This window comes from Heptranchias perlo, chromosome 21, assembly GCF_035084215.1.
Source record: "Heptranchias perlo isolate sHepPer1 chromosome 21, sHepPer1.hap1, whole genome shotgun sequence".
Lineage (NCBI taxonomy): Eukaryota > Metazoa > Chordata > Chondrichthyes > Hexanchiformes > Hexanchidae > Heptranchias > Heptranchias perlo.
In genome coordinates this window covers 43,681,543-43,707,600 of record NC_090345.1, presented here as the reverse complement: position 1 = coordinate 43,707,600, position 26,058 = coordinate 43,681,543, and the positions used below count along the sequence as shown (strand labels likewise).

General features: G+C 45.6%; 1 protein-coding gene across 3 annotated transcripts in view; it reads left to right on the top strand.

Moving 5' to 3' along the window:
• ank3b (ankyrin 3b) overlaps positions 1-26,058 on the top strand; it is a 467,733-nt gene that overhangs the window by 332,633 nt on the left and 109,042 nt on the right. For 2 of the 3 annotated variants that reach the window (XM_068002597.1, XM_068002596.1), the window contains exons 16-22: positions 825-923; positions 6,192-6,389; positions 8,378-8,476; positions 9,653-9,751; positions 9,861-9,959; positions 11,480-11,578; positions 11,748-11,820. In XM_068002597.1, coding sequence (XP_067858698.1) covers positions 825-923; positions 6,192-6,389; positions 8,378-8,476; positions 9,653-9,751; positions 9,861-9,959; positions 11,480-11,578; positions 11,748-11,820 — 766 coding nt within the window. Of the gene's footprint in view, positions 1-824; positions 924-6,191; positions 6,390-8,377; positions 8,477-9,652; positions 9,752-9,860; positions 9,960-11,479; positions 11,579-11,747; positions 11,821-15,314; positions 15,378-26,058 lie in introns of all 3 variants that reach the window. The other variant, XM_068002595.1, reaches the window with a different exon arrangement.

The window sequence follows — 26,058 nt, the reverse complement described above, 5'->3', positions numbered from 1 at the left end:
CTGCCTGTAGTTTCCATCAGCTGTTTGCACTGTTAAAACTCTGTCATCCAAAACTCTGCTACCTGTATCCTAACACGCACCAAGTCCCGGTCGCCCCTGTGCTCGCTGACCTACATTGGCTCCTGGTCCAGCAACGACCCGGTTTTTAAATTCATTATCCTTGTGTTCAAATCCCTCCATGGCCTCGTCCCTCCCTATCTCTGTAACCTCCTCCAGCCCTACAACCCTATTAGATCTCTGCGTTCCTCCAATTGTGGCCTCTTGTGCAGCCCCGAGATCCTTCGTCCATCGAGTGGAGCCCCCACCACATAAAGTGGGCATGCTCAGAGTAACGTGATTTGCCCGCTATACGCAGTGGACGGTAAGTCCATTTGAATCAGCTGAGACGTTGTAGCAAAGGTTGACCTGATAACAACAACAACTTGCAACAACTTTATACAGTGCCTTTTTAACATAGTAAAACGTCCCAAGGCGCTTCACAGGAGCGTAATCAGACAAAATTTGACATCAAGCCACATAGAGATATTGGGACAGGTGACCAAAAGCTTGGTTAAAGAGGTAGATTTTAAGGAGGGTCTTAAAGGAGCAGAGAGAGGCGGAGAGGTTTAGGGAGGGAATTCCAGTGCTTAGGGCCTAGGCAGCTGAAGGTACGGCTGGCAGTGGTAGGGCAAATGTAGAATATTATCAGGTTTTTTTATTGATTTTTTTAAAATTAAAGCAGCGGTAGACACAGTTTCAAAGCTAAAGATATCTTTTATTCTTAGAAATTCCTGAATTGACTGGCCTATCTTACTGTGGTCCTTTTCTCCTCCATGTCCTTTCAGAGTGGACTGACTCCATTGCATGTGGCAGCGCACTACGATAACCAGAAAGTGGCCCTGCTGCTATTGGACCAAGGAGCTTCCCCTCACGCGGCGGCAAAGGTACAGTGTACAGACAGCCGGGAACCGAGAACTAGCAACACGTGCAGAGAATAATCACTGTGTGGGGTTTGCATATTGAGAACGCTGTGGCTTTTAGTCTGATTATACATACCTAGAAGATAGAACACTCACTCTGGGGATGTGCTGAATTTATCCAACACAATCTGTCTTAGTAATCAGTGATTAATGGTTTGGTGGGTAAATGTCTGTGGTTTGCTCTTTGAAACCACGTGGGCATTATGTTAAACGGATGCATTTTTTGTGTTTTCTTTTAACTTCTTTGTTCGTAACGTTCTGTATATTGAAGATGTAGAGATTATCTCGTGTGACGGAGAAGTTTCTGCTCTCCTATGTACATCTGTCATCACTTCACATACCTAATGCTTAGAAATATCTCAACAGAGCTGAGATTGAGATTGGTCTCATTGTTGGTTGATTGCACTGTTGACCTGAACCTGGCATGACTGGATGCCAAGATAACTAGCTTACATAACTAGTTAGATAACAAGACAAGATAACAAGATATTTTGACTTCATTCAGAGAATATTGTGCTCTGTAGTTCCATCACCTTCCTTAATTCCAACATTCAACAATCAAAATCCATGTAACAGGTGCTGCATGTGGATTTTGGTGATGAGCAGAGGATTGTGGTGGCCGAAAGGTTTTATCAACTGGGTTGAAGTCCTGCTGATTCGGTCTTTATTAGTGATGTTTATGATCAAAAAACATGGCCACGGTACATTTCTCTTCTCAAAGGCATGGAGAACAGAGCAAAACATTAAAAGGATCACCCGTTCGGTTCAGTAGACCCCCATCTGCATGCAGTTCAGGATATGTCAGTTCCTCGACATTAAGTTCAGTGTTACAAAGACCTTTTGGATGCAATTTGGATGGATGCAAATAAACTGTGGTTAAACTTAAAACTGATGCCTTATTGTGTGGGTCTCATTCCTGGCCTGTGTGCCTCTTTCTGTCTTGTTGCCAATTTCTATCTTATGACATTTCCATCCATTAGAAACGTAGGAACCGGAGAACACCATCCAGCCCCTCGAGCTTGTTCCACCATTCAATTAGACCTTGGCTGATCTATATCTTAACTCTATTTACCTGCCTGGGTTCCATATCCCTTAATACCCTTGCCTAACAAAAATCTGTTGATCTCAGTTTTGAAATTATCAATTGACCCAGCATCCACAGCTTCTTAGGGGAGAAAGTTCCAGATTTCCACTAGCCATTGTATGAAGAAGTGCCCCTGAATGTCCTAGCTCTAATTTTAATGTTATGCCCCCTTGTTTTGGACTCCCCCACCTGAGGAAATAGTTTCTCTCTATCTACCCTATCAAATCCTTTAATCATATTAAACATCTCAATTAGATCACTGCTTAATCTTCTGTTCTCATGGGAATACAAGCCTAATCTATGCAACCTGTCCTCATAATTTAACCCTTTTAGCCCCAGTATCATTGTGGTGAATCTGCGCTGCACCCCCTCCAAGGCCAGTATACCTTTCCTGAGGTGCGGTGCCCAGAACTGAACGCCGTACTCCAGATGCGGTCTAACTAGAGCTTTATACAACTGCAGCATAATGTCCACTCCTTTTGTATTCCGGCCTCCTTGAGAAAAAAGCTAACATTCCATTAGCCTTTTAAATTATTTTTTGTACCTGTCGGCTGGCTTTTAGTGATTTCTGTACATGGACCCCTAAATCTCTCTGCTCCTCCACAGTTCTTAGCTTCTTGCCATTCAGAAAATACTCTGATCTATCTTTCTTAGATCAAAAGTGGATGACCTCACACTTCCCCATATTGAATTCCATCTGCCACAGTTTTGCCCACTCACAAGTGAAAATGGGGGAAATTCTTACCCATGCTCCTTGGCATAGGTGAAATCACCCTATAACCAGATAGGAATGAGCCACAGAGACAGATCCCAGGAACGAGAGACAGAGACAGGAATTTGGAAAGGTGGTATCAATTTTTTTTTAGTTAGCCAAGTTAATGTTGTAAGTTTGAGTTCAAGTGTTCAGAACCCCCAACAGCAATGCACACAGACAGTATAACTCCGTGTTCACTCACATACTGGTGCTGCTGATATAACTAGCATAAGTGATGGTAGAAAAAGAAAGAAGGACAGGGTAAGAGAAAAATGATGATGATGGTGAGGAGGAGACACACGTTTCATGAAGAGTAAAAGTTAAATCCAGGGCATTTTCATCAAAATACTTTTTCTTTAAAAAGTTGTTTTCAAAAAACAATCATGATGTAACTGGTAATTTTCTTTTCATTAAACGTTAAATTCACCGGAGGCTCCAGATGTGAGCTAGAATCAGAAAGAGGCACTGTTCAGGAGGCCATAAAATAAATACAGATGAGGAAGGCCATTCAGCCCATCTGTCCACTTGTAGCCCCCTCCATCACAGTACCCAACTGTGCTTTAAATGATATCCGACTCCCACTATCCTCCCCAGAAGTCCATTCCATGTGTTCTTTGTTTTTTGTGAAGAGAAAATCTTCTTGACACCAGTTCTAATTTTGCCATTCACCAGTTGTTGTCCTCTTGTCCTGCTGTCAAGGTTTAATGTCCAGGCTCCCTTTTTCTATAGCTCTCTGTTTCTCTAGTCTTTTCTCATAGCTCAATCCCCTGACTCTATGGATCAATCCCATGGCTCTACTCTGAATTATCTCCAGGGCTTGGGCAGCTCCTTTGTGACCAAAACTGGACACGTTACTCAAGGCTTGATCTGATCACGGTTTCACCAAGACATCCTCCAACTTTAAAATCATCTAGTTCAGCATCTTACATGCTTTGTTGATTGCTGTGCTACAATGATTGAAAATGTTATGTTGAGTGACTAACACTCTCTTTCCCCTTCACCCTCAGCTAGTCCATCAGCATTCATAGAGCAAGGATGTCACCCAATTCTCTTCCAAAATCCTGACAGTGAGCTCCACATGGGCGTGCAAAGTTCTAACCAAGGCGTACCAAAGATCCCCTTGAGTTCATCAGAGGTTCAGTGATGACTGCTCACATGGTCATATGCCCATTTGCAATGACACAGAAATCAATTGTGGTTGCAGCAACATTTGATGGGAGTTTCCTTGGTCTGCCTCTGGCCATCTTCCCTGCCGTCATGTCGCATGGTAGGGCTGTGTTGTACAAAATGAAATCTGACTCGATGTTGAATGGGTTTCCGATTATTGCAGATGAATTACCAGAAGCCTCAGCTCCTGCGATTCACGTTGCTACAGTTTGCTCATGTTCAAGTGCTTTAGGGCTTCTGATTACCAAATGTACCAGTCTTCCCATGGCTAAAGGGTTTCCCCAGAACTGCCAAATGACCGTGAGCAGAAAAATCGTGAGTCAATAAAAAGAAATTGTGAAGAACAGCAAAATTTTGTACGGTGATTGGCATTCTAGGTGTGAGAGATGCCCAGCTCCTCATGATTCGACCCACTTTCTAAAAATAAATTCTTTGTGTTAATTTTTTAAAAATTGATTTTCATAAGAACATAGTCAAGTGGCATGAATACGTAGGATACTGAAAGTAAGAATACAGTTTACAAAATGTAGGACAAAAACCATTTTAATCAATAAACGCAGACACGCAGCCTGATCCTATATAAGACAAATGCAGTAACTAGCACAACACCTTGAATATGTTTATAAACTTGCTGAGTCAACTCACTTTTATTAAATGCATCATTGGCTGCTTCTCAGCCTTTTGGCTAAAAGCATCTCTACTTTGATGTGTCGTCCACACAAGTTAGAAGCTGCAGTTCTCGGACTTGAATTGGACTCTGTCTGATTACGATTCGCGATCCACTTAATAACTCCCTAATGGGCTTCCAACCAACCAAACTCACTCTGCTCAACTCTGTGTGTCATCTTTCTGTGTCTCTCTCTCTCCCTCTCTATGTCTCTCTGTCTGTCTCTCAAAGTCTCTTTCTCTATGGAAGAAATTTTAACCCCCAGGATGGGCGGCAGAGGGGCAGTAGTGGTTAAATTCTTAAAAACTCTGAAACCCGACCCCAACCCACCCCGAATACGCCCACTTCCGGTTTAACCGGGGCGGACAAGTGACCTGCTCTCGAGAGGCGGGTCAGTAATCTAAATATGTTAATGAGGCTGCGTGCCTCAGATTTTAGTAGCCATTTCGGCTTAATGGCTGCGGGCCGGGTTTCCCGGGGCTCGGGAAACTTGGCAGCTGGAGGGAGGCGAGAACGGCCGGATCCAGCAGGGAAGTGCTTTTCCAGCACTGCTTGTGATCCAGGAGGAGCAGGAGTGCTTTCCCCCGGCCCCCCAAACTAACCTGCCGCTATCCGACAGCACCCTTCAATCCGACACCCCCCCCCACCACCCCGATCTCGCCCACCCGTGATTTCACCAGGCTGACCCCCCCCCCCACCCACCCCTGCGCGACCCTCCCCCCCCCCCCCCCCCCCCGCAAGATCTCTCCCTCCCTCCCTCCCTCCTTTACGGTTCCCGGCTGCGACCTTATGCCTCCCGACAGCCAGCCGGCCTCTCAATCTGGCTGCTGGCTGGGAAACGGAGGAAGAAAGGTCAAATGAGATCCTGCTGTTAAACTCCACGTTCCCCGCATTCCCATGTTTCAGGCCACTGACACGCATCCCCGCTCCCTCCCCACCTCCCCATAAACATCAGGGCCTACATCTCTCTGTCTCTTTCTCTCTGTCTCTTTCTATGTCTTTCATGTCCCTCTCAAAGTCTCTATCTAGATATATGTGGATATATGTGTCTAGATAAATGCAGTAAACAGATAAAGATACATTTAACAGCACATTTGGATTTATTGTACAGGTGTCACACTCCAGATGTTAAACTTGTTTTTAAAAAAGGACTCTCCGTTCATTTTGGACTTCAGTCACAGTTGGGATTTGAGGCTCTTTTAAAATGGTTCTGTCAGTGCGGGCAAGCTTGACTGACTGAAGCAGAACGACGGAGATTGTGATTGGTGGTGTTTGATACACTACATAGTACGTGTCCCCGAGATGGGGCCTAAAATCCAGCTCCTCCCAACAATTGGTGCAGGAGTGTGTGAATTAAAGAAATGCTTTTTAGAGGTACTAACAGGGGGGAGAAAAGAGGGATTGATGGTGTTGGTGCCTTTTAACGGTGAGTGTTTGTGCGTATTTTAAAAGCTGGAACTCAATTCTGACGCAGAAGAGGGCGAATGTTACATTCGGCTAATTGAAGCTCCTTATTATCGGTTAGCATGGTTTCTCTTTTTTTCTCTGACTCTTTCATAGAACGGCTACACCCCCCTGCACATAGCTGCCAAGAAGAATCAGATGGACATTGCAACAACCCTACTGGAATACGGTGCTGACACCAACACAGTGACCAAACAAGGCATTACACCTGTGCACCTTGCCGCTCAGGAGGGGCATGTTGACATGGTGTCCCTGCTCCTGACACGGAACGCAGATGTAAACCTGGGAAACAAGGTCGGTGGTCTGCGAGCTTTGTTCTCTATTACTCGGCTTCTGTGCTTTCATTACTGCGTTTTTGTCTCAATTGTTCTCTGCCGTCACATCCCAGTTCGACTGTTCCAGAAGCCCATATGCATTGAATGAATAACATATGAAAATGACGGGCAGGAAAAGATTGGCTGCCCCACCCTCGTAATGGCTGGAGCATCGTGACTAGATACTTCCTCTCGTGCAACGCCTCCCCCCCGCAATCATGTAATCTCCTGGGAGAAGCAAAAAAGAAATAGAGGAAAAGCCCAGAGCCAAGAAGGGAAAAAATACTCTGGGAAAATTCCTCTCCGACTCCCTTAGGCGATCGAAACCAGTCCAGGAGATCACATGGACCATGGCCTCGATGTTGGCGGAGAGCGAGTGGACCAGAGAACCCAGAAATGCCGGCAACGTGGAGGTCCTGCCGAATTTAACGGCAGGATCTCATCATCATTTTTAACTCTGTTTCCCACCCTGCAGCCGGCCAGATTGAAGCCTACTGTAGAAGGCATCAGCGGGAGCGCTGGAGACGGTCCCCGGTAATCGGGACGATCAGGGGTCGCTTGGGCGGGGTGGGAGGGAAGGGGGCTTCAGAGTGCGGTAGCGAGGAGGGAGGGAGAGATCGCGGGGAATTTGGCAGATTGCAAGGGCGAGATGGAGATCGTGGCGGGCGGGAGATCGCGGCAGAAGATGTGCTTCAGGAGTCGGGGAGGAGTCCTCCTGGCCCACTATTAGTGGTGGAAAAGCATTTACCTGTTGGATCCGGCAGCTCTCGCCTCCCTTTAGTTGCCCGCAGCCGTTAAATCCAAATGGCTGCCAAAATCTGAGGAACGGAGCCTCATTAACATATTATAATCACTGACCCACCTCTCGAGAGCAGATTACTCGGATGCCCCCAAACCCGGCCTGGTTAAACTGGAAGTAGGTGCGTTCGCAGCGGGTTGGGGTTGGGTTTCACATTTTGTTCATGGCTGAGTTCTGGGGGTGGAGAGGACCCAGAAGACGTATCTGGACTATATTAGAAATCTTGGGGGTGAAATTCAACTTCAGCAGGGGGCACAAAACGGACGCTAATGGATCGGCCGACCGTTATACACTCGCCCAATTTTCCTTTCCACCCATTTATGTTCCCAACAAAGTTGAGTTTCACCCCCTTGTGTCTGTGTGCTCACTTTCTGTCAACTTTTCCCATTGGAAATTCCAATGCCCACGTTTATAATGGAAACTGCCTATGTAAACTTGTCACGCTGTAATCACACCCTCCCCTCAGCACCCTGGACCAATTGTCCCCCCCCCGCTTCACCCAGCGACCACACTGGGTCTTGACTCTCCGTGGGCAATGCCACAGGAGGTCAGCTCGTGTATAGTCCTAAACGTCAGCACTCAGCGCAGTGACAGTGCTGACATGACTCTTTAAAGATGGCCAACTTTGTAATCACAATGTTTATGAAGAGTCTCATCAGTCCAATCTTTACATGCGAGGAAAACCCTCCTGATGGCAAAGTCTTCATCAGACAAAATGGGGATGAAATTGGTCTTCGAGGCGTAGTTCAGAAAGGCCGAGGTGAATCGGGCCATTTTACACCCCACCCCATCTTCCTTCCCATTGACTTAAAAATTGGCTGTTGACTCGCTGTCGCCGAAGACCAATTTCACCCCCAATGGACATTGATGTCCTCCTCTTCAGATTGAAGTCTTCAGACGCACTTTATTAAAACCGGTGATCTGTATCTGCGTCTCAGCCTTGTTATTGTGTTGCAATTGAAAACAGATATCCAGGCCCAGTATTAAATATTCATCGACACAGAGTCACGATTTCAATGGAAAACAATTAGCATTGCAGGCGTGATCTTTACAGCTTACTGCACGTAGCCAGCCTTTGCCATTGTCACAAGTTGCCGTGATAGTAACTGGTAATTGTGATTGAAAGTCTGATGGCTGCACCGTTGACAGAATCTAACTTGGATTCACAGAGTGGTCTAACACCTCTTCACCTGGCTGCTCAAGAGGATCGAGTGAATGTTGCAGAAGTGCTGGTTAATCAAGGAGCTGCTATTGACCCACAAACCAAGGTACAGACTTGCAAACACTTTTTATTCGCTTTTCTATTGAATTTGAAGCTGATATTATGGGTATTCTGACTGTCCATTGGAACACATATCAAACCATTGCATTTCTGCCCTGGTTCCCTATCACCCTGCTCCAAATCGGTCCGGGAGTTACAAGATTTCATGGTGGGAATAGTTAGCACAATCTAAAGAAAGAATGAACTTTGATTTGTATAGCGTCCTTCACGACCCAAGGATGTCCCAAAGCACTTTTACAGCCAACTAAGTACTTTTGAAGTGTAGTCACTGTTGTACCCAATTTGCGTACAGTAAGGTCCCACAAACAGCAGTGTGATAATGATCAGATAATCTGTTTTCGCGATGTTAGTTGAGGGATGAATATCAGCCAGGACACCAGGGAGAAACTCCCCTGTTCTTCCAAATAGTGCCATGGGATCTTTTACGTCTCATCCGAAAGTCGGCACCTCTGACAGTGCAGTGCTCCCTCAGTACTGCACTGGAGCGTCAGCCTAGATTTTGTGGTCGAATCTCTGGAGTGGGACTCGAACCCACAACCTTCTGACTCAGACCAACTTAGCCACGGCTGACAATAAAGTGCAGGAAAGTGGTGACGCTTGAAAAATCTGCGGATTTAAGTGTCGTCGTTATTCTAACCTCCTCCTAGAACTGGTGCCAAGGACGTCTAGGAAATTGAGAAGACCTCAAGTCTCGGCTGAGATTCTCGGAGGATGCTGCTCTGATTAAAACAAAAAAGAGATTGTAAGCTTGGAGTACTTGCTCCGAAAACCTTGGTGACTATTTTAAATGAAATACCGGTCTTCCCGGCCAGCACTGACATTGGAGATTGTTTCGACCTGGCTACTGGGCAGAGAGGGTGGGAGGGAGGGAGTGGGAAGATTCACCACTGGAATTAGTTAAGGTGGGCTCAGACACGGAGGGCCGATATTCCACTGCATGTTGTATTTATGTGGCCTTGTCAGCCCCGAGATAACGCTGGGGGCTTTGAGCGTACAAACACGTGTCAGGGATTTCTCTCGCCACTGTTTTAATAGAGACATTCACCCGTTTAAAACAAAATAGGATCCCACAGCGTAATCGAAGTGCACTGTGTGTTGTATTTCGGCCTGTGGTATCTCCGAGTGAAAGGTTAAATGGAGTCTACCTGCTTTTTGATTACAGATGGGTTATATCCCACTACATGTTGCGTGCCACTACGGGAATGTGAAGATGGTCAACTTTCTCCTGCAGCATGATTCCAAAGTGAACGCCAAGACAAAGGTTGGTTCACATTAGCTGACACTACTTACGGCTGATTTCAGTCTAAACTAACTAAGCCTTTTCACGTCGTGTCTTCTTAATGCACCCTCTGTTCCCCCTCTTACTACAGAACGGGTACACCCCTCTCCACCAGGCTGCTCAGCAAGGTCATACGCACATCATAAACATCCTCCTCCAGCATGGGGCCTCTCCAGATGAAGTCACTGTGGTAAGTTATGATTTTTTTTTTCCTTTAGTTGTAAACGGGTTCCTTCCAAACTCTTGGGTTAATAAGAGGTTACAGTCTAGAAGGTGTATCGTCAAACAACTGTGAATAGGTAACAGTTGGGATATGTCTAATAAGTTCGCTACCCAACACTTGAATATCAAAGAGCAAAGGCACACTTAATATGAATGGAAAATTGGATTTACTGATCTTAACCAAATACAAAAGGATGATATACATCTTGTACCTGACTGATGTACGTCCCATGTCTGGTGTACAGACCGTGTGCGACGGAGGCACGGCCCCGTGTGCGACGGAGGCACGGCCCCGTGTGCGACGGAGGCACGGCCCCGTGTGCGACGGAGGCACGGCCCCGTGTGCGACTGACGTACGCTCGATATTGATAGCCGCTAGCTGTTCCAGTGAGAATTGTGACTGATATGCCAACGGTGTGGTCAGTCTCTGAAGCAGTTAAAGGCCACAGCTGGGCGTCAGGTGCTTTATGTATAATTTATGCCGCAGCACCACAGAATAGGCAGCTTGCCAGACGTAATATGCCATCTCTGGGCACTGTACGAAAGTGTTAATGTACTTCATTCCAGGACATTGGTGTAGGAGCCAATCTTTCATCAGGATTTTATAAATGTGATGCACAGCATTCAGATCAAAGGTCTATTAAAATGGAATCTGAATCACCAAAAACTCAATCACAGAACAGCATATTCAGTGATGTTGTGCACCTCAATTGATGGGGGCGAGGGTCAGAGATACTCTGATTCCACATCAGAACCAACTTTCACACACTCTCGCTCTCTCTATCTCCCTCTCTTGCGCTCCCCCTCTCTCTCTTGCGCTCTAACACACTGTCTGACACACACACTCTCACTCTCACTCACACGCTCTCTCTAACACACTATTTCACATGGTCTCACGCTCTCTAACATGCTATCTCTCACGCAGTCTTACGCTCGCCCTGACACGTGCTCTCACGTGCTCTCTCACATGCTAATGCACACGCTCTCTCATTCTCACGTGCTTGCTCTCGCGCTCGCTCTCGCACACTCTCCCTCACACGCTGTCCCTCGCACACTGTCACACTGACACACTCACACGTTCTCTCTCACACACTCACTCACACTCTCACTTGCTCTCGTAAAGACCCTCTCACACGCACTGACACACACTCTCTCACACATGTTCTCTCATACATTCTCTCTCACACACTCTGATTCTGTCTCTCTCACACACTCGAACTCTACACATGCACAACTAAGGAAGATTAGACTCTGTAGGCGCAAAAAGTTAATTTTTCTCTTTTTTTAAACAGAGACGCCCCCCTGAGGTGGGGGGAGGTGACTCAGACCATTCTGTAAATTTATCAGCAGATTTTTAAAGAGGCACTGATATTTTTCAGAACTGTAATCCCAGAAGCTGGGAGAAAATCACTGTTGTTTCCAGGGTTGTCTTTTAAACAGGTTAATTTCTCTCTCTTGCGAGGTAATGCTCTGTTCCTTCTCTTTTAGAATGGAAATACTGCTTTGGCCATCGCTAAACGCTTGGGTTATATCTCGGTGGTTGATACATTGAAGGTCGTTACCGAGGAGACCTTGACGACCACAATGGTAAATTCAGTTTCAGTCTGGCCTACCTTTCATGTCTTGTACCATAACCACATTGGACTTGGATTTTGTTTATCAGTACCACCTGAAATGGTGCAGTTGAACAGTAAATAATGAATCTGATCTGCAGAGACTCGATACTGCTGCTAAAACACTCTTTTTTTTCCCACAGGCTGTAACAGAAAAGCATAAACTAAACGTTCCTGAAACTATGAACGAGGTTCTGGATGTATCTGATGATGAAGGTAAAGGAAATAACCTAGAAATGTCCCTTTCTAAAACCAAGCCTGCTGTCCTATGAGGGGTTGTTTTTATGTGTAACCCAATTTCTGATTCGCATTTTCCCAATTGGCATTGCATACTCAGAAATTTACTCCCTAGAAGGTCCAGGAGACTTGTTATGAATGAATGAAATCTGTATTCTTCTGGGTGAGGCTTTTTTCTCTTGTGTTTGCCTTTCAGAACAGACCATAATACCATCTATAACTAAGGCAGGCTTATCGTTTGCATTTGACAATAATTCACACACAGTTTGAAACCTTTTCATCAAACGCACTGCACTGCACTGTGCCAGATCAGGAGGATCTCAGGCCCATTCCCCAGCCTGTGCTGATTCAACTGATCTCCAGCAATGAGTCTGTACAATAGGCCGCAGCACACCTGGCCTGGGGAAGGGAAAATTAGCCGATATGCCCACTCCTGGTGGCCATTCAATGATCGCTGCTGGGCAGTGTACGTCTGCGGATGTCGGGCAAGGACGCATCAGGTTCAGAAAATGATGCCTTCTACGTTTAAATCGCGTGGCAAGGCACTTCAAAAATGGCCACTTCAGCCAAGTAATGGTCAACTGCCAGCTGTGAAAGTGTACTCCACTGGAGGCAGTGACTTCGGGGAAGGGGGGAGAAGATGGGCGAGGAAACATTTCTGTCGCTTCTTGTCTGTCTCCGCAGGTCACTGTGAGCGTATCCCTCCTCCCCCCCCCCCCCCCCCGCCTCCATTTTGTACTCTATGCCTCTATTAATAAATCCCAGGATCCCATGTGCTATTTAATGGCCTTCTCAACTTGTCCTGCCACCTTCAAAGATTTGTTTACATACACCCCCAGGTCTCTCTGTTCCTGCACTCCCTTTAAAATTGTACCATATATCACTTCACACTTCTCTGTGTTAAATTTCACCTGCTATGTATCTGCCCATTTCACCAGTCTGTCTACATCCTCCTGAAGTCTGTTACTATCCTCCGCATTGTTTGCTACATTTCCGAGTTTCATGTCATGTGCAAACTTTGAAATTATACCCAAGTCCAGGTCATTAATATATATCAAAAAGAGCAGTGGTCCTAATACTGACCCCTAGGGAACACAACTGAATACTTGCCTCCAGTCTGAAAAACAACCGTTCCTCACTACTCTCTGCTTTCTATCTCTTAGCCAATTTTGTATCCATGCTGCCACTGTCCCTTTAATCCCATAGGCTTTAAATTTGCTGACAAGTCTATTATGTGGTACTTTATCAAATGCTTTTTGAAAGTCCAAATACACACCATCAACCACACTACCCTCATCAACCCTCTCCGTTATTTCATCAAAGAACTCAATTAAGTTAGTCAAACACTATTTTCCTTTAACAAATCTGTGCTGACTTTCATTAATTCACCCATACTTTTCCAAGTGCCAATTAATTTTGTCTTGGATTATTGCCTCTTACAGTTCCCCACATTAGGCTGACTGGCCTGTAATTGCTAGGTTTATCCCTCTCCCCTTTTTTGAACAGGAGTGTAACAATTGCAATCCTCCAGTCCTCTGGCAGCACTCCCATATCTAAGGAGGATTGGAAGATTGTGGTCAGAGCCTCCACAATTTATACCCTTACTGCCCTCAGCAACCTAGGATGCATCCCATCTGGACCAGGTGACTTTTCTACTTTGAGTACTACCAACCTTTAAAGTACCTCCTCTTTATCAATTTTTATCCTCTCCAATATCACTGCTACCTCCTCATTTACTGCTGCATTGGCAGGATCCTCTTCTCTATTGAAGATTGAAGTATTCATTTAGTACCTCAGCCATATCCTCTGCCTCCACAAGAAAATTTCCTTTTTTGTCCCTAATTGGCCCTACCCATCCATTGACTACTCTTTTACTATTTATACATTTATAAAAGACTTTGGGTTCTCTTTTTTTGTTAGTCGCTAGTCTAGTCTCATATTCTTTCTTTGCCCCTCTTATTCCTTTTTTTAGATTGCCTCTGTACTTTCTGTATTCAGCTTGGTTCTCCACTATATTATGAATCTTACATTTATCATAAGCCTCCTCTTTCTGTTTCATTTTAATCTCTATATCTTTAGTCATCCAGGGAGCTCTAGCTTTGGATTTTCCTCTCATGAGAACGTGTCTACTCTGTACCTGAACCACCTCCTCCTTGAAGGCCTCCCATTGCTCAATTACTGTTTTGTCTACCAATTTCTGATTCCAATCCACCTGGGCAAGATTGCTTTTTAACTCACTGAAATTAACCCTCCTCCAGTTAAGTATTTTTACCGTTGTTTATTCCTTGTCCTTTTCCATAACTATTCTAAACCTGATGATATTATGTTCACTGTTCCCCAAATGCTCCCCCACTGAAACATGCTCCACTTGTCCCACTTCATTCCCCAGAACTAGATCCAGCACTGCTTCCTGCCTCGTTGGGCTGGAAGCACACCAGTCAAGAAAGTTCTCTTGAACATATTTCAGGAATTCTTCCCCCTCTTTGCCCTTTACACTGTTACTATCCCAGTCTATATTTGGATAATTAAGTCTCCCATTATCACTACTCTATAGTTCTTGCATCTTTCTGTAATTCACCTGCAAATTTATTCCTCTATCTCCTTCCCACTATTTGCTGGTCTATAGTTTACACCCAATAGGGTAATAGCTCCTCTATTGTTCCTTCATTCTAACCAAATAGATTCTGTCTTTGACTCCTCAATTACATCATCCCTTTCCAGTGCTTATAATAGTTTCTTTGATCAATACTGCCACCCACCCTCCCTATCTTGCCTGAATACCTTGTAGCCAGGAATATTAAGAACCCAATCCTCCCCTTCTTTGAACCAGGTCTCTGTTATTGCCACTATATCATATCCCATGTGGCAACTTGAGCCTGCAGCTCACCAACCTTATTAACCACGCTACGTGCATTTACGCACATGCACCCCAAACTCATCTTAGACTGGGTTGCATTTGCCCCCTGAATGATCCCTCTTATTTCTGAACTATTCTTTACTCTGGTGGCGCTGGGAGTAATCCAGAGATTACTCCCTTTGAGGTCCTGCTTTTTGACTTTCTCCCTAGCTCCTGAAACTCTGACTGCAGGACCTCGACCCTTTTCCTACCTATGTCATTGGTTCCAACATGGACCACGACTTCTGGCTGTTACCCTGCCCCTCGCAGAATGTCCTGCACTCATGATGTCCTTTATGATCCCTTTCACCATAGAGATGATTCTGCCACACAATTTACAACTCCCACACTGAAATCTTTGTCGGTGACCTTGATATTTAAAATATTTCTTCAAAATCTTATGCTTTAGAATAACTATCTTCATTTTGTAAAGCCTAATTTGCCCAATGTAAAATTCAGTGAATACTTTCTTTAAACACACTGCACCCAATGATCTTCACAGACACTCTAGTCTTATCTTTTAGTCAAATGTCAGAATGATTTTGGTAATATCATGATCTTTATTCAAACCATACAGTTCGTAAAGCCAGTGTTCCTGAAATTGTCAGTGAAGCCGAGTATTTGTCAGATGGCGATGAAGGTATTTGTTCTTTATTGCTGTGATGGTTTAACAATGTAATGCTTCAGTGTTTGAAATCGTTACTAACGCACTGACACCACTTCCATTCTGGCTGCCCAGATCCTGCTTGCTGTGCCTGAAGCTACATAAACCCCTTAACCTGAATGTGTGGAGGGCCGGGGTCTTCCACTGCTTGGTGGTGTGGGGCAGGCTTTAATTGTGGGGAAACTGAAACTCCAGTCTTAACAAACCTTTATATTCACCCAGATCATTACCGTTAAACATGAATTCCATAGTTCTTTGTGTAAAGATGTGAACAGAAAAGACCGAACTTACAGATATTCCTTTGAAATGTGATGCTTTCAGTATCCCTTTAGAGGAACTACAAGTGTTCGCTTGCTCGTTAGAAAGTTTCAAGGACGGTGGTTTTGTAAGAATGAAATTAAATAACAAGTAGGTGAAAGTGATTCTCACAGGCACAAGCTGACCTGAAATCACGTGGCACAACTCCCAGTGTTCTGAATTTAACTATCCTGCAATATTCTGAGTTTAACAATCCCTCGGTGTTGTGTATTTAACAATCCCTCGGTGTTGTGTATTTAACAGTCCCTCGGTGTTGTGTATTTAACAGTCCCTCGGTGTTGTGTATTTAACAGTCCCTCGGTGTTGTGTATTTAACAGTCCCTCGGTGTTGTGTATTTAACAGTCCCTCGGTGTTGTGTATTTAACAGTCCCTCGGTGTTGTGTATTTAACAGTCCCTCGGTGTTGTGTATTTAACAATCCCTCGGTGTTGTGTATTTAACAGTCCCTCGGTGTTGTGTATTTAACAGTCCCTCGGTGTTGTGTATTTAACAGTCCCTCGGTGTTGTGTATTGAACTGTCCCTCGGTGTTGTGTATTGAACTGTCCCTCGGTGTTGTGTATTGAACTGTCCCTCGGTGTTGTGTATTGAACTGTCCCTCGGTGTTGTGTATTGAACTGTCCCTCGGTGTTGTGTATTGAACTGTCCCTCGGTGTTGTGTATTGAACTGTCCCTCGGTGTTGTGTATTGAACTGTCCCTCGGTGTTGTGTATTGAACTGTCCCTCGGTGTTGTGTATTTGATTATCCCTCAGTGTTCTGTATTCAACTACCTCTCAGTGTTCTGTTTATAATAATCCCTCAGTGTTCTGAATTTGACAATCCCTCAGTGTTCTGAATTTGACAATCCCTCAGTGTTCTGAATTCGACAGTCCCCCGGTGTTCTGAATTCGACAGTCCCCCGGTGTTCTGACTTCGACAGTCCCCCGGTGTTCTGAATTCGACAGTCCCTCAGTGTTCTGAATTTGACAATCCCTCAGTGTTCTGAATTCGACAATCCCTCAGTGTTCTGAATTCGACAGTCCCCCGGTGTTCTGAATTCGACAGTCCCCCGGTGTTCTGAATTCGACAGTCCCCCGGTGTTCTGACTTCGACAGTCCCCCGGTGTTCTGACTTCGACAGTCCCCCGGTGTTCTGACTTCGACAGTCCCCCGGTGTTCTGAATTCGACAGTCCCCCGGTGTTCTGAATTCGACAGTCCCCCGGTGTTCTGAATTCGACAGTCCCCCGGTGTTCTGAATTGTACTGTCCCTCGGTGCCCCGAAGTGAACGGTCCCTCGGTGCCCCGAAGTGAACGGTCCCTCGGTGCCCCGAAGTGAACGGTCCCTCGGTGCCCCGAAGTGAACGGTCCCTCGGTGCCCCGAAGTGAACGGTCCCTCGGTGCCCCGAAGTGAACGGTCCCCCGGTGCCCCGAAGTGAACGGTCCCTCGGTGCCCCGAAAACATAAGAACAAATGTTAATCAATGGGAGAAAAGAGAGTAATCATCGGTTATGGCACATCACCACCATGGCGCCATAATCTCACGCCTGAACTGGAAGGACCAAGGTTGGCCTGAAATTATGCCTCGGGCCTGTTGTACGTTAGCTGGGCCAGCTGCCAGCGCCTGATACGCCTTCACAGGCAGCTGGCCCATTTTAAATAGATGAACATTGTGCCGCCTGCCTCACCGTTAGCAGCCCTATGGTAAATCCCAGGAGCTGACACTGGAGCAGTTACGGGGCAAGGGCCGTTCGCGGGTACTGTGTAGTTGGGGGAGCACTTCTGGTCATCCTGACCCCACAGCAACGTTTTTTAAAAAATCTTTGTTAAAAAAGAACATTTCTTTTTGTTGATGTCTGCTGCTTAGGCCGCTGAAGTGTTCTGAACCGAACTGGCCCAGCTCCTGTTCCACTCATCGCAATTCAATTTCTGCAAGGGGGCCTAAAACAGATGTTAGGCTCCACATCTACATATGTAAAGGACCTAACACCTGTTTTAGATGGCTGCCAGGGATGCCTGGAAAATTGCCTGACTTAATTTCAGGTCAGATGTCTTTCAGGCGACCTTGGGGCGCAGGACGTTGCTCCCTGAAATTGGCCCTCGTTGTGCCCATTTCTCCTCCCTAAAACGGACACAACAAATTCCAATTTCTACCCCAAGATCTGCAAGTGAAATCATTGGAAGGACTTCAGAGGCTGATTCTCGGAAAAAAGAGGGCTGGGTTATGAGGTTATGGAAAGATCGTCCTCCCTGGGACATCACTGATTAGAGAGAAGGAGGATGGGGGTTTGATAGAGGTCCTCAGGATTATGGAGAATTTGGATCCAAGTAAGTTCTTCTGAGAGGCACTGTATTCAAGGACAAGGGAATACAGTTTAAGGATGCCAAAGGAAAATGGGAAAATCAAGCAACTTTTTTTTTGAAGAAGGTGATAGAACTGTGGAACCGATTACCAGCAGGAGTGGTGGAACAGAAAGCCCAGGCACATGTATAAAGGACTGGAGGAACTGGTGCTAGGAATGGGGATACAGGGATTCCAGAATCACAGTAAGAAACCTGACAGGTGGTTTGGAAGGATCGGGTAGTTGCTCTGAATGTTCCAAATTTCAATTCCCGCCCCCTCCCCCCCCCCCCCCCCCCCAAAAAAAATGTGCCAACTGTTTTTGTTGAGGTTCATGAACTTTCAATGAAATTGCAGGAATGCATGTTTTGAGAATGTGATTTTAGTAGCGAACCATTCAGCCAACATAAACGTTGGCAGGCTTGTTAATCCAGCTGTGGAGTGCGCAGTTGTGCTGGAGAATAGCTCAACAGCAACACAGGAGATCTTGTCCGGGAGACGAGGTGCAGCTATTACTGCCGAACTCTGGTATGGAGTGTCACCAGGACAATTTTGGTGGGAGGGGGTGGCTTCCAAATGGTCAATGAAGGGGGCAAGCATGGGAGTATGTCACCGAGACCCACGGTGTCCATGGCTAGAAGGATCCGATGGAAGTGGGGAAAGAAAAGTTTAAAGACTTAAAGAAGAGCAGAGAGGTAAGGCATGAATGTATTTCTGCAACGTTGCATGCAACAGAATGGTATATATGTTGAGAATGCTGCAAGTAAAGTATTAAAAATGAAAATAGTTGGGCTATTGAAATTGTCTTGTACAAGGCATATGACAGGAGCAAGAATGTACTGCAGGAAGGAATTTACAGAGTGAGGTTTTGGAGGAATCGCTGCAGGAGTCGGTCACTGAGCGACAGCGGGACTTCAGAGGGGACCTTGATTTTGTAGATCGTAGTCTAAAGCAGGAGCATCTCTCTTGAATGTTGCCATTCCTGCTACAGAAGGTTTGGGGTAGAAATTTATCTTGGGCAGTGGTGCGCAATGGACGCTATCACTTTCGACACCTGCTGTACGGCCTGTCTCATATTCAGCTCTATTGAAGTCAATGGATCTGTATAATGGGCAGCCCATGAAGGAAGGATGACATAGATGTGGCTGTTTTATTCTCAGACAGATCAGTAGGCACGGTGAAAGGTCGGCCTCCAGCAGCTGAAGGAGTAGCACAGGAAGCGGTTGCAGCCAACTGCCTCGCTGCATAAAATATACAACGACTTACATTTATATAGCTGGAAGGCAGACACGGCAACCAACCCAAACAGACCTGCCTCAATACCAGAGGTATCCTTTGCAGGGGCATTCATTGTGTTCACAGCAGCAGCCGGTTGGCACTCACCTGCTGGGCACGCCCCCAGCAAGTGCCACCTATGAAAGCAGTCAGCTCCAAGTGATTCTTGTGAAGGATATCCTTGGTACTGGTGTTGTCCGCTACTACTTATGTCACTGGAGGTCGGGGGACTGCATGTGGCATCTCCCTGAGCAACAGCAGCCTCATCGTGCCTACTCCAACCCTGCCCTGCTGCTCGGCACTTCATCACCCTTTCACTGGGAGACATCTGGCCAATATAGAGATTTGCAAAGCATCGCATAATTGTTCCCTCAACCTGATCCTCTAGCATGTCGAAGGCAGACAAGAAAGTCAGCCGTGTGCTGGAGCCCAAGGTCTCTATAGCAGCAGTGCGAGCTCTCAGAAGACATGCTGTGGACTGAACTTAGGACCTGTGTCACTCTCGGCTCAACTGTAGAGTGTCCACAGCGTCCATGATGGACTGCAGTTCCAATAAGGGGCTGTGCATGACTGCATAGATGTGGGTAATGGAATCCTCCACAGCCACCAGATCTTGCAGGGTGCCGTGTGTGGTACTAAATGACTCCAGAAGACAATTGTGTTTGGACAGAAACCTTTTATATGCAGGATCCGTGAGTTCTCAATCCGTGGTCTCTGAAGCTAAGGAATTGAGCTGAGGTAGCCCTCCAACCAGCGGCACTGCTGCTCATTTGTACTCTATGATTCACCTGGTGCACCTTCCTCACTGGGTTCGATGTACCTGTATTGGTGCTTGTTACAGGTGCCTTGAAGTGTTGGCTTCTTCTGCAGCCCTGAAAGAAACAGTTGGTTCTTCAGAGGTACCTGTGAAACAAAAGAGGAACATACGATAGAACACTGCCACCTCTTCAAATAGTACTTGTGTGGCAGTATAACTTTGTGTTATGGTTTTGTGCTCATATGTATCTGTGTGAGAGTCAATATGGGCAGAAGATATAACAGGATGAGCTGAGACTTGCCCTTAGCTTGGGGCAGCTTTCTGGCTTCACCTTCTCTCATTCCCTCGAAGCGCTTGTTACCGGCGACTTTGACAGCAAAAGTACCCAAGGGCTTAATATTGAGCAATCTTCCTCTTGTATGCCTCCTGCTTCCGCCTGTTATAAGCCAACTTGCCCTGTAAGCAGAGTAGTAGAGTTGAGATGTTGGAAGTTTGAAGAGCAGGTATACGGCACCAAGTGCCCATCTTGCATCCCAGCACGGGTGAGTAAATGACATGCGTCATGCACCCGAGTCTCATTGGAAGAATTTCTTCAGGGCAACCTTTATAGATGGAAATGTAAGAAGAGTTCAGTTTGTAATTTGCAGCTGCTATGTGACTGTGCATGTTAAACAAGGAGAGAAGGTGCTTTGTAACAAAAGTGTTCTTTGCACCTGGTTCCGTCTACAATTCCATGGCATTCACGGCAGTTGGCATGGCCTCTCATGCACTCCTGTGGAAGGATGCCCCAGAGTGCCAAAAAGGGTAACTCCCTCCTTAGGGGCATCTCTTGCAGCAGTAGCTCGAGCTCCAAGCCTGCAAACCGTGCAGTTTTTCCTCGATTTTAGAAGTTGTAGCCCATACCCTCTTTGAGCGGCAAGTTAGATGCATGGCGTAGCTCTTCATATTGCAGCACCTGTGCTGGAACTCCCAAACCCCCCCTGCTGTCCGAGCTTCCAGCGGCCGGCTCAAGTCACTCTTCGATCTCGCTCTGCGTAGATTCATTAGACCCCACATGGAAGCTGGGGCTCGATGGGAGATGCCGAATTCTGACCGGAGCAAAATTGTGCACCGCGCCATTGCTGTCGCCTCTGTGACCGTTGTGGAAAATCCCGCCCCGCAAAGTGAAATGACACCAAATACGTCCACCGTGAGCACTGCAATGTTTAACAAATTTCATTCCCCTTCGATATATCTATGGCCGTTAATTCTTTCCTGGCAAGGAAAATGAGGCGTCAACTCTCCAGAAGGTGATCAGAGAAAGAGGTCGAACTCCTTGTGCCATTAGAGTCAGGAGGGGGGCAGGCAGTAGTGACCTTTTTAAAAAAGAAAGACTTGCATTTATGCAGCGCCCTTCATGACCTCAGGAAGTCCCAAAGCTTTACAACCAATAAAATACTTTTGAAGTGTAGTCGCTGTTGTACTGTAGGAAATGCAGCAGCTAATTTGCGCACAGCAAGGTCCCACGAACAGCAATGTTATAAATGACCAGATAATCAGTTTTCGCGATGTTGGTTGAGATATAAATATTGGCAGGGACACCAGGGAGAACTCCCCTGCTCTTCGAGTAGTGCCATGGGATCTTTTACACTCACCTAAGAGGGCAGATGGTGCCTCGGTTTAACATCTCATACCAAAGAGGGCACCTCCGATGGTACAGCACTCCCTCAGTACTGCACTAGGAGTGTCAGCCTAGATTATGTGCTCAAGTCTCTGGAGTGGAACTTGAACCCACAAACTTCTGATTCTGAGGTGAGATTGGTACCCACTGAGCCACAGTTAACACAGCGGCCGTTGCCCCTGGACTGTCCCTACAGCTGTTCGTGGAGCAAGTGGCAGGCCGGAATTGCAGCCTCTTGAGCTTCCTGCCGCACTGATCCTCGCACAGTGCCTGGGTAGCTGAGGCAGGCCCATTCGGGTTAGCTGCAGATAGATGTAGCGTACCTGCTGTATTTCCTGCAGCTGGATCGTTGTCTTCTGCAGCCATTAGCTCTGCTACTCACTCAATTGCTTGAGACATGCATCTCCAATGTTGACTGATCAGTAGGCCCCTCTCTTCCTCCCCTGTTCCACTATGATACACCTGCCAATGGCCGACACACCAACTAAAAACAGCCCACATATCATTTACTCTTCCTGATTAACAAGGGAGTCAAAGGTTATAGTAGGTAGATGAGAAAGTAGGGTTGAGGTCACAATCAGATCAGCCATGATCTTATCAAATAGCAGAGCAGGCTCGAGGGGCTGAATGGCCTACACCTGCTCTTTGTTCGTCTGTTCATTCAGCTCTCTAATATCGGCTCTGACCTGAAGTAAAACACTCACTTTTCGATTTGACTGCACGACTTTGGAATGTTGCCGGAGTTCATCCAGATTGACCTCAACAAACAGGAATTGGCTTTTTCCCTTGTCTTTCATTGTGTATTAACCTTTTTTGAAAGGGTAGGAATTGTCAGAGCAGCATTAAATATGGATGAATGGTAATTTCTAACTGCAATCCATCACTTTGTACTCATGCCTACTTTTTCTCTAAAGTAACAAAAGATAGGAATTTTATCCCCTGTGTAATCAGTGAACAATAACATTTTGAGTATTGAAGTTTCAAAAATGGAGTATATTTTTACCCAAGGATGTGAAGGCTTTTGAGAGGGTGCAGAAAAGATTTACTAGAATGGTTCCAGGGATGAGGGACTTCAGTTACGTGGAGAGACTGGAGAAGCTGGGGTTGTTCTCATTTAGAGCAGAGAAGGTTGAGAGGAGATTTGATAGAAGTGTTCAAAATCATGAAGGGTTTAGACAGAGTAGATAGAGAGAAACTGTTCCCATTGGCAGAGGACACAGATTAAAAGGATTGGCAAAAGAACCAAAGGCGACGTAAGGAATAACTTTTTTACGCAGCGAGTAGTTATCATCTGGAATTTGTGCTACCTGAAAGGGTGGTGGAAGCAGATTCAATCGTGGCTTTCAGAAAGGAATTGGATAAATATTTGAAGAGCAAAAATTTGCAGGGACTCGGGGGAAAAAGCGGGGGAATGGGACTAACTGGATTGCTCTTACAAAGAGCTGGCACAGGGTCGATGGGCCGAATAGCCTCCTTCTATGCTGTAACGATTCTATGATTCTATAACTCTAAAGTATCTAATAAAATATGGTATTGGACGCAGCTGTGACTTAGGTCACCTTTTTTGGGGCTAGTTTTGGCTTGGTAGTGGCCCCTTTAAATCCGGTCACAGTACATGCAGGGTATAAAATTCTTGGGTTGCAGGAGTGCAAAACTCGGGCGGGTTGACCACGGAGGCCAGGAATTTGGGGTGAGACCAGGATCCAGAGGGTTTCTGCCCCAGGAATGCTGCAAATTCTGATTGGCTCGCACCTTCCCTCCTACATCAGCAGCTTGTGTTAGGGGCATCCTTGGGCTGCCGCCCGGTGCAACCGACTTAGGCCCTCTGAGCAAACATGGATTCCATAACGGGCCTTTCCAAGGCCTCGAATATGTTGCAACGCATCGGTAATCGATTCTAGAGGAGCAAGCACTTCTACATATATACGGCACCCACCCCGAATATTAAACTGACCCCGTCCCAGGAATTTTGGAGGTGGGGTGAGGTGGGGGGGTAGTCAACGTCCTGAAGAGTTGGTGGCACTTCTGGTGGTGGAATGGGATCCCAGCAATTTCTAGCCCAAAGAGTTTAGAAGCCAACCGCAGCTAGCATCTTGTACCAAGCGTAGCTCAATACAAACGTTTCAAGTTTCATTACTTGTCTGCAGAGTTTCAGGAAGCGGCCAAGTTACTTTCGAAAGCACACAGACCATGGATTTACTATGTGCATGACAGCCAGTTATTTTTCTATGGGGTCAACAGTAATTCAAGTCCAGGGAGTTTTTGGGAATAATTAAGGAGCTGTAGCTGTTTGAATCTTAAAGCGAACAGTTTAAACCCGGATCAGCAACCCGAGAAGAAAAGAAGCACTGCTTTTATAAAAGTATTCCACAAAAGAATAGCTTACCATTAGATTGCATTTTTCACTCCAGAGACTAGAGCACATAATCTAGGCTGACACTCCAGTGCAGTACTGAGGGAGTGCTGCACTGTCGGAGGCGCTGTCTTTCAGATGCCCTGTCTGCCCTCTCAGGTAAACGTAAAAGATCCCATGGTACTATTTCGAAGAAGAACCAGGGAGTTCGCCCCAATGTCTTGGCCAATATTTATCCTTTAACCAACATCACTAAAACAGATGATCTGGTCATTATCACATTGCTGTTTGTGGGACCTTGCTGTGAGCAAATTGGCTGCCGCGTTTCCTATATTACAACAGTGACTACACTTCAAAAGTACTTCATTGGCGGTAAAGTGCTTTGGAATGTCCTAAAGTCGTGAAAGGTGCTATATAAATGAAAGTTCTTTCTTTAACTACTTTAAAGGAAAAATAATAAATTGAAGGATGTATATATAAATAAAAATATGAGTGTCTTTGTGTGCATATGTATTATATCACTGCTAGGTATTTGCTTGTTCCTCTTTTCAGCTCAATAATTTAAACTTAAAATGATGTCTGAAATTGTGATGCTCATTGAAGACACAAAGAGAAATCTTTTGGAGGCACCAGGTAATTTAACTGCTAAAAATAATTAATGGAAAGATTGTTCTGTTGGTTATCCTTGGGCAAGTTACCAAAAGCTTACCTGGATATCAAGGCTGGTGAAGATATTCTTGAAGACATAAAGAGTTGGTACTCGGATATGAGAGTGATCTGAAGTAATGAGGCTGAAAAAAGTCCAGAGTAAGAAGGATGGAAATCCCAAAAACAAACCATGGTATTACTGGCTTTGTTTCATTCATGAAAAATCCCTCCCCTTTCCAATATCCTCCAGCTGTTAACATTACAGCCACACTTGGTATGAAATATTAATGTTTTCATCATTCTTTGTGAAAAGTTCACTTCTAATTTTAAAAAAAACGATTTTGAATGATTGGGTACAGAATTTTTAAGGAATGGACATGTAAAGAGATTTATGAGTGATTGTTCACAGAGATATAGGAACGGGCATGTGCAGAGATACAGAATAGTAACAGAGAGGGTAGATGAGGGCAATGCAGTTGATGTGGTGTATATGGACTTTCAAAAGCCGTTTGATAAAGTACTGCATGGTAGGCTTATCATCAAGATTGCGGCCCATGGAATAAAAGGGGCAGTAGCAATATGGATACAGAATTGGCTAAGTGACAGGAAATAGAGAGTAGTGGCGACCGGTTGTTTTTCAGACTGGGTGTACTGGTGTTCCCCAGGGGTCGGTGCTGGGACCACTGCTTTTCTTGATATATATTAATGACGTGGACTTGGGTATCCAGGGCACAATTTCAAAATTTGCAGATGACATGAAACTTGGAAGGGTAGTGAACAGTGAGGAGGATAGTGATAGACTTCAAGAGGATATAGCCAGGCTGGTGGCATGGGCGGACACATGGCAGATGAAATTTAACGCAGAAAAATGCGAAGTGATACATTTCGGTAGGAAGAACGAGGAGAGGCAATATAAACTAGAGGGTACATTTCTAAAAGGGGTACAGGAACAGAGAGATCTGGGGGTATATGTGCACAAATCGTTGAAGGTGGCAGGGCAGGTTGAGAAAGCAGTTAAAAAAGCATACGGGATCCTGGGCTTTTAAATAGAGGCATAGAGTACAAAAGTAGGGAAGTCACGATGAACCTTTATAACACATTGGTTTAGCCACAACTGGAGTATTGTGTCCAGTTCTGGGCACCGCACTTTAGGAAAGATGTGAAGGCCTTAGAGAGGGTGCAGAAGAGATTTACGAGAGTGATTCCAGGGATGAGGGACTTTAGTGACGTGGATAGACTGGAGAAGCTGGGGTTGTTCTCCTTGGAACAGAGAAGGTTAAGAGGAGATTTGATAGAGGTATTCAAAATCATGAAGGGTCTAGACAGTGTA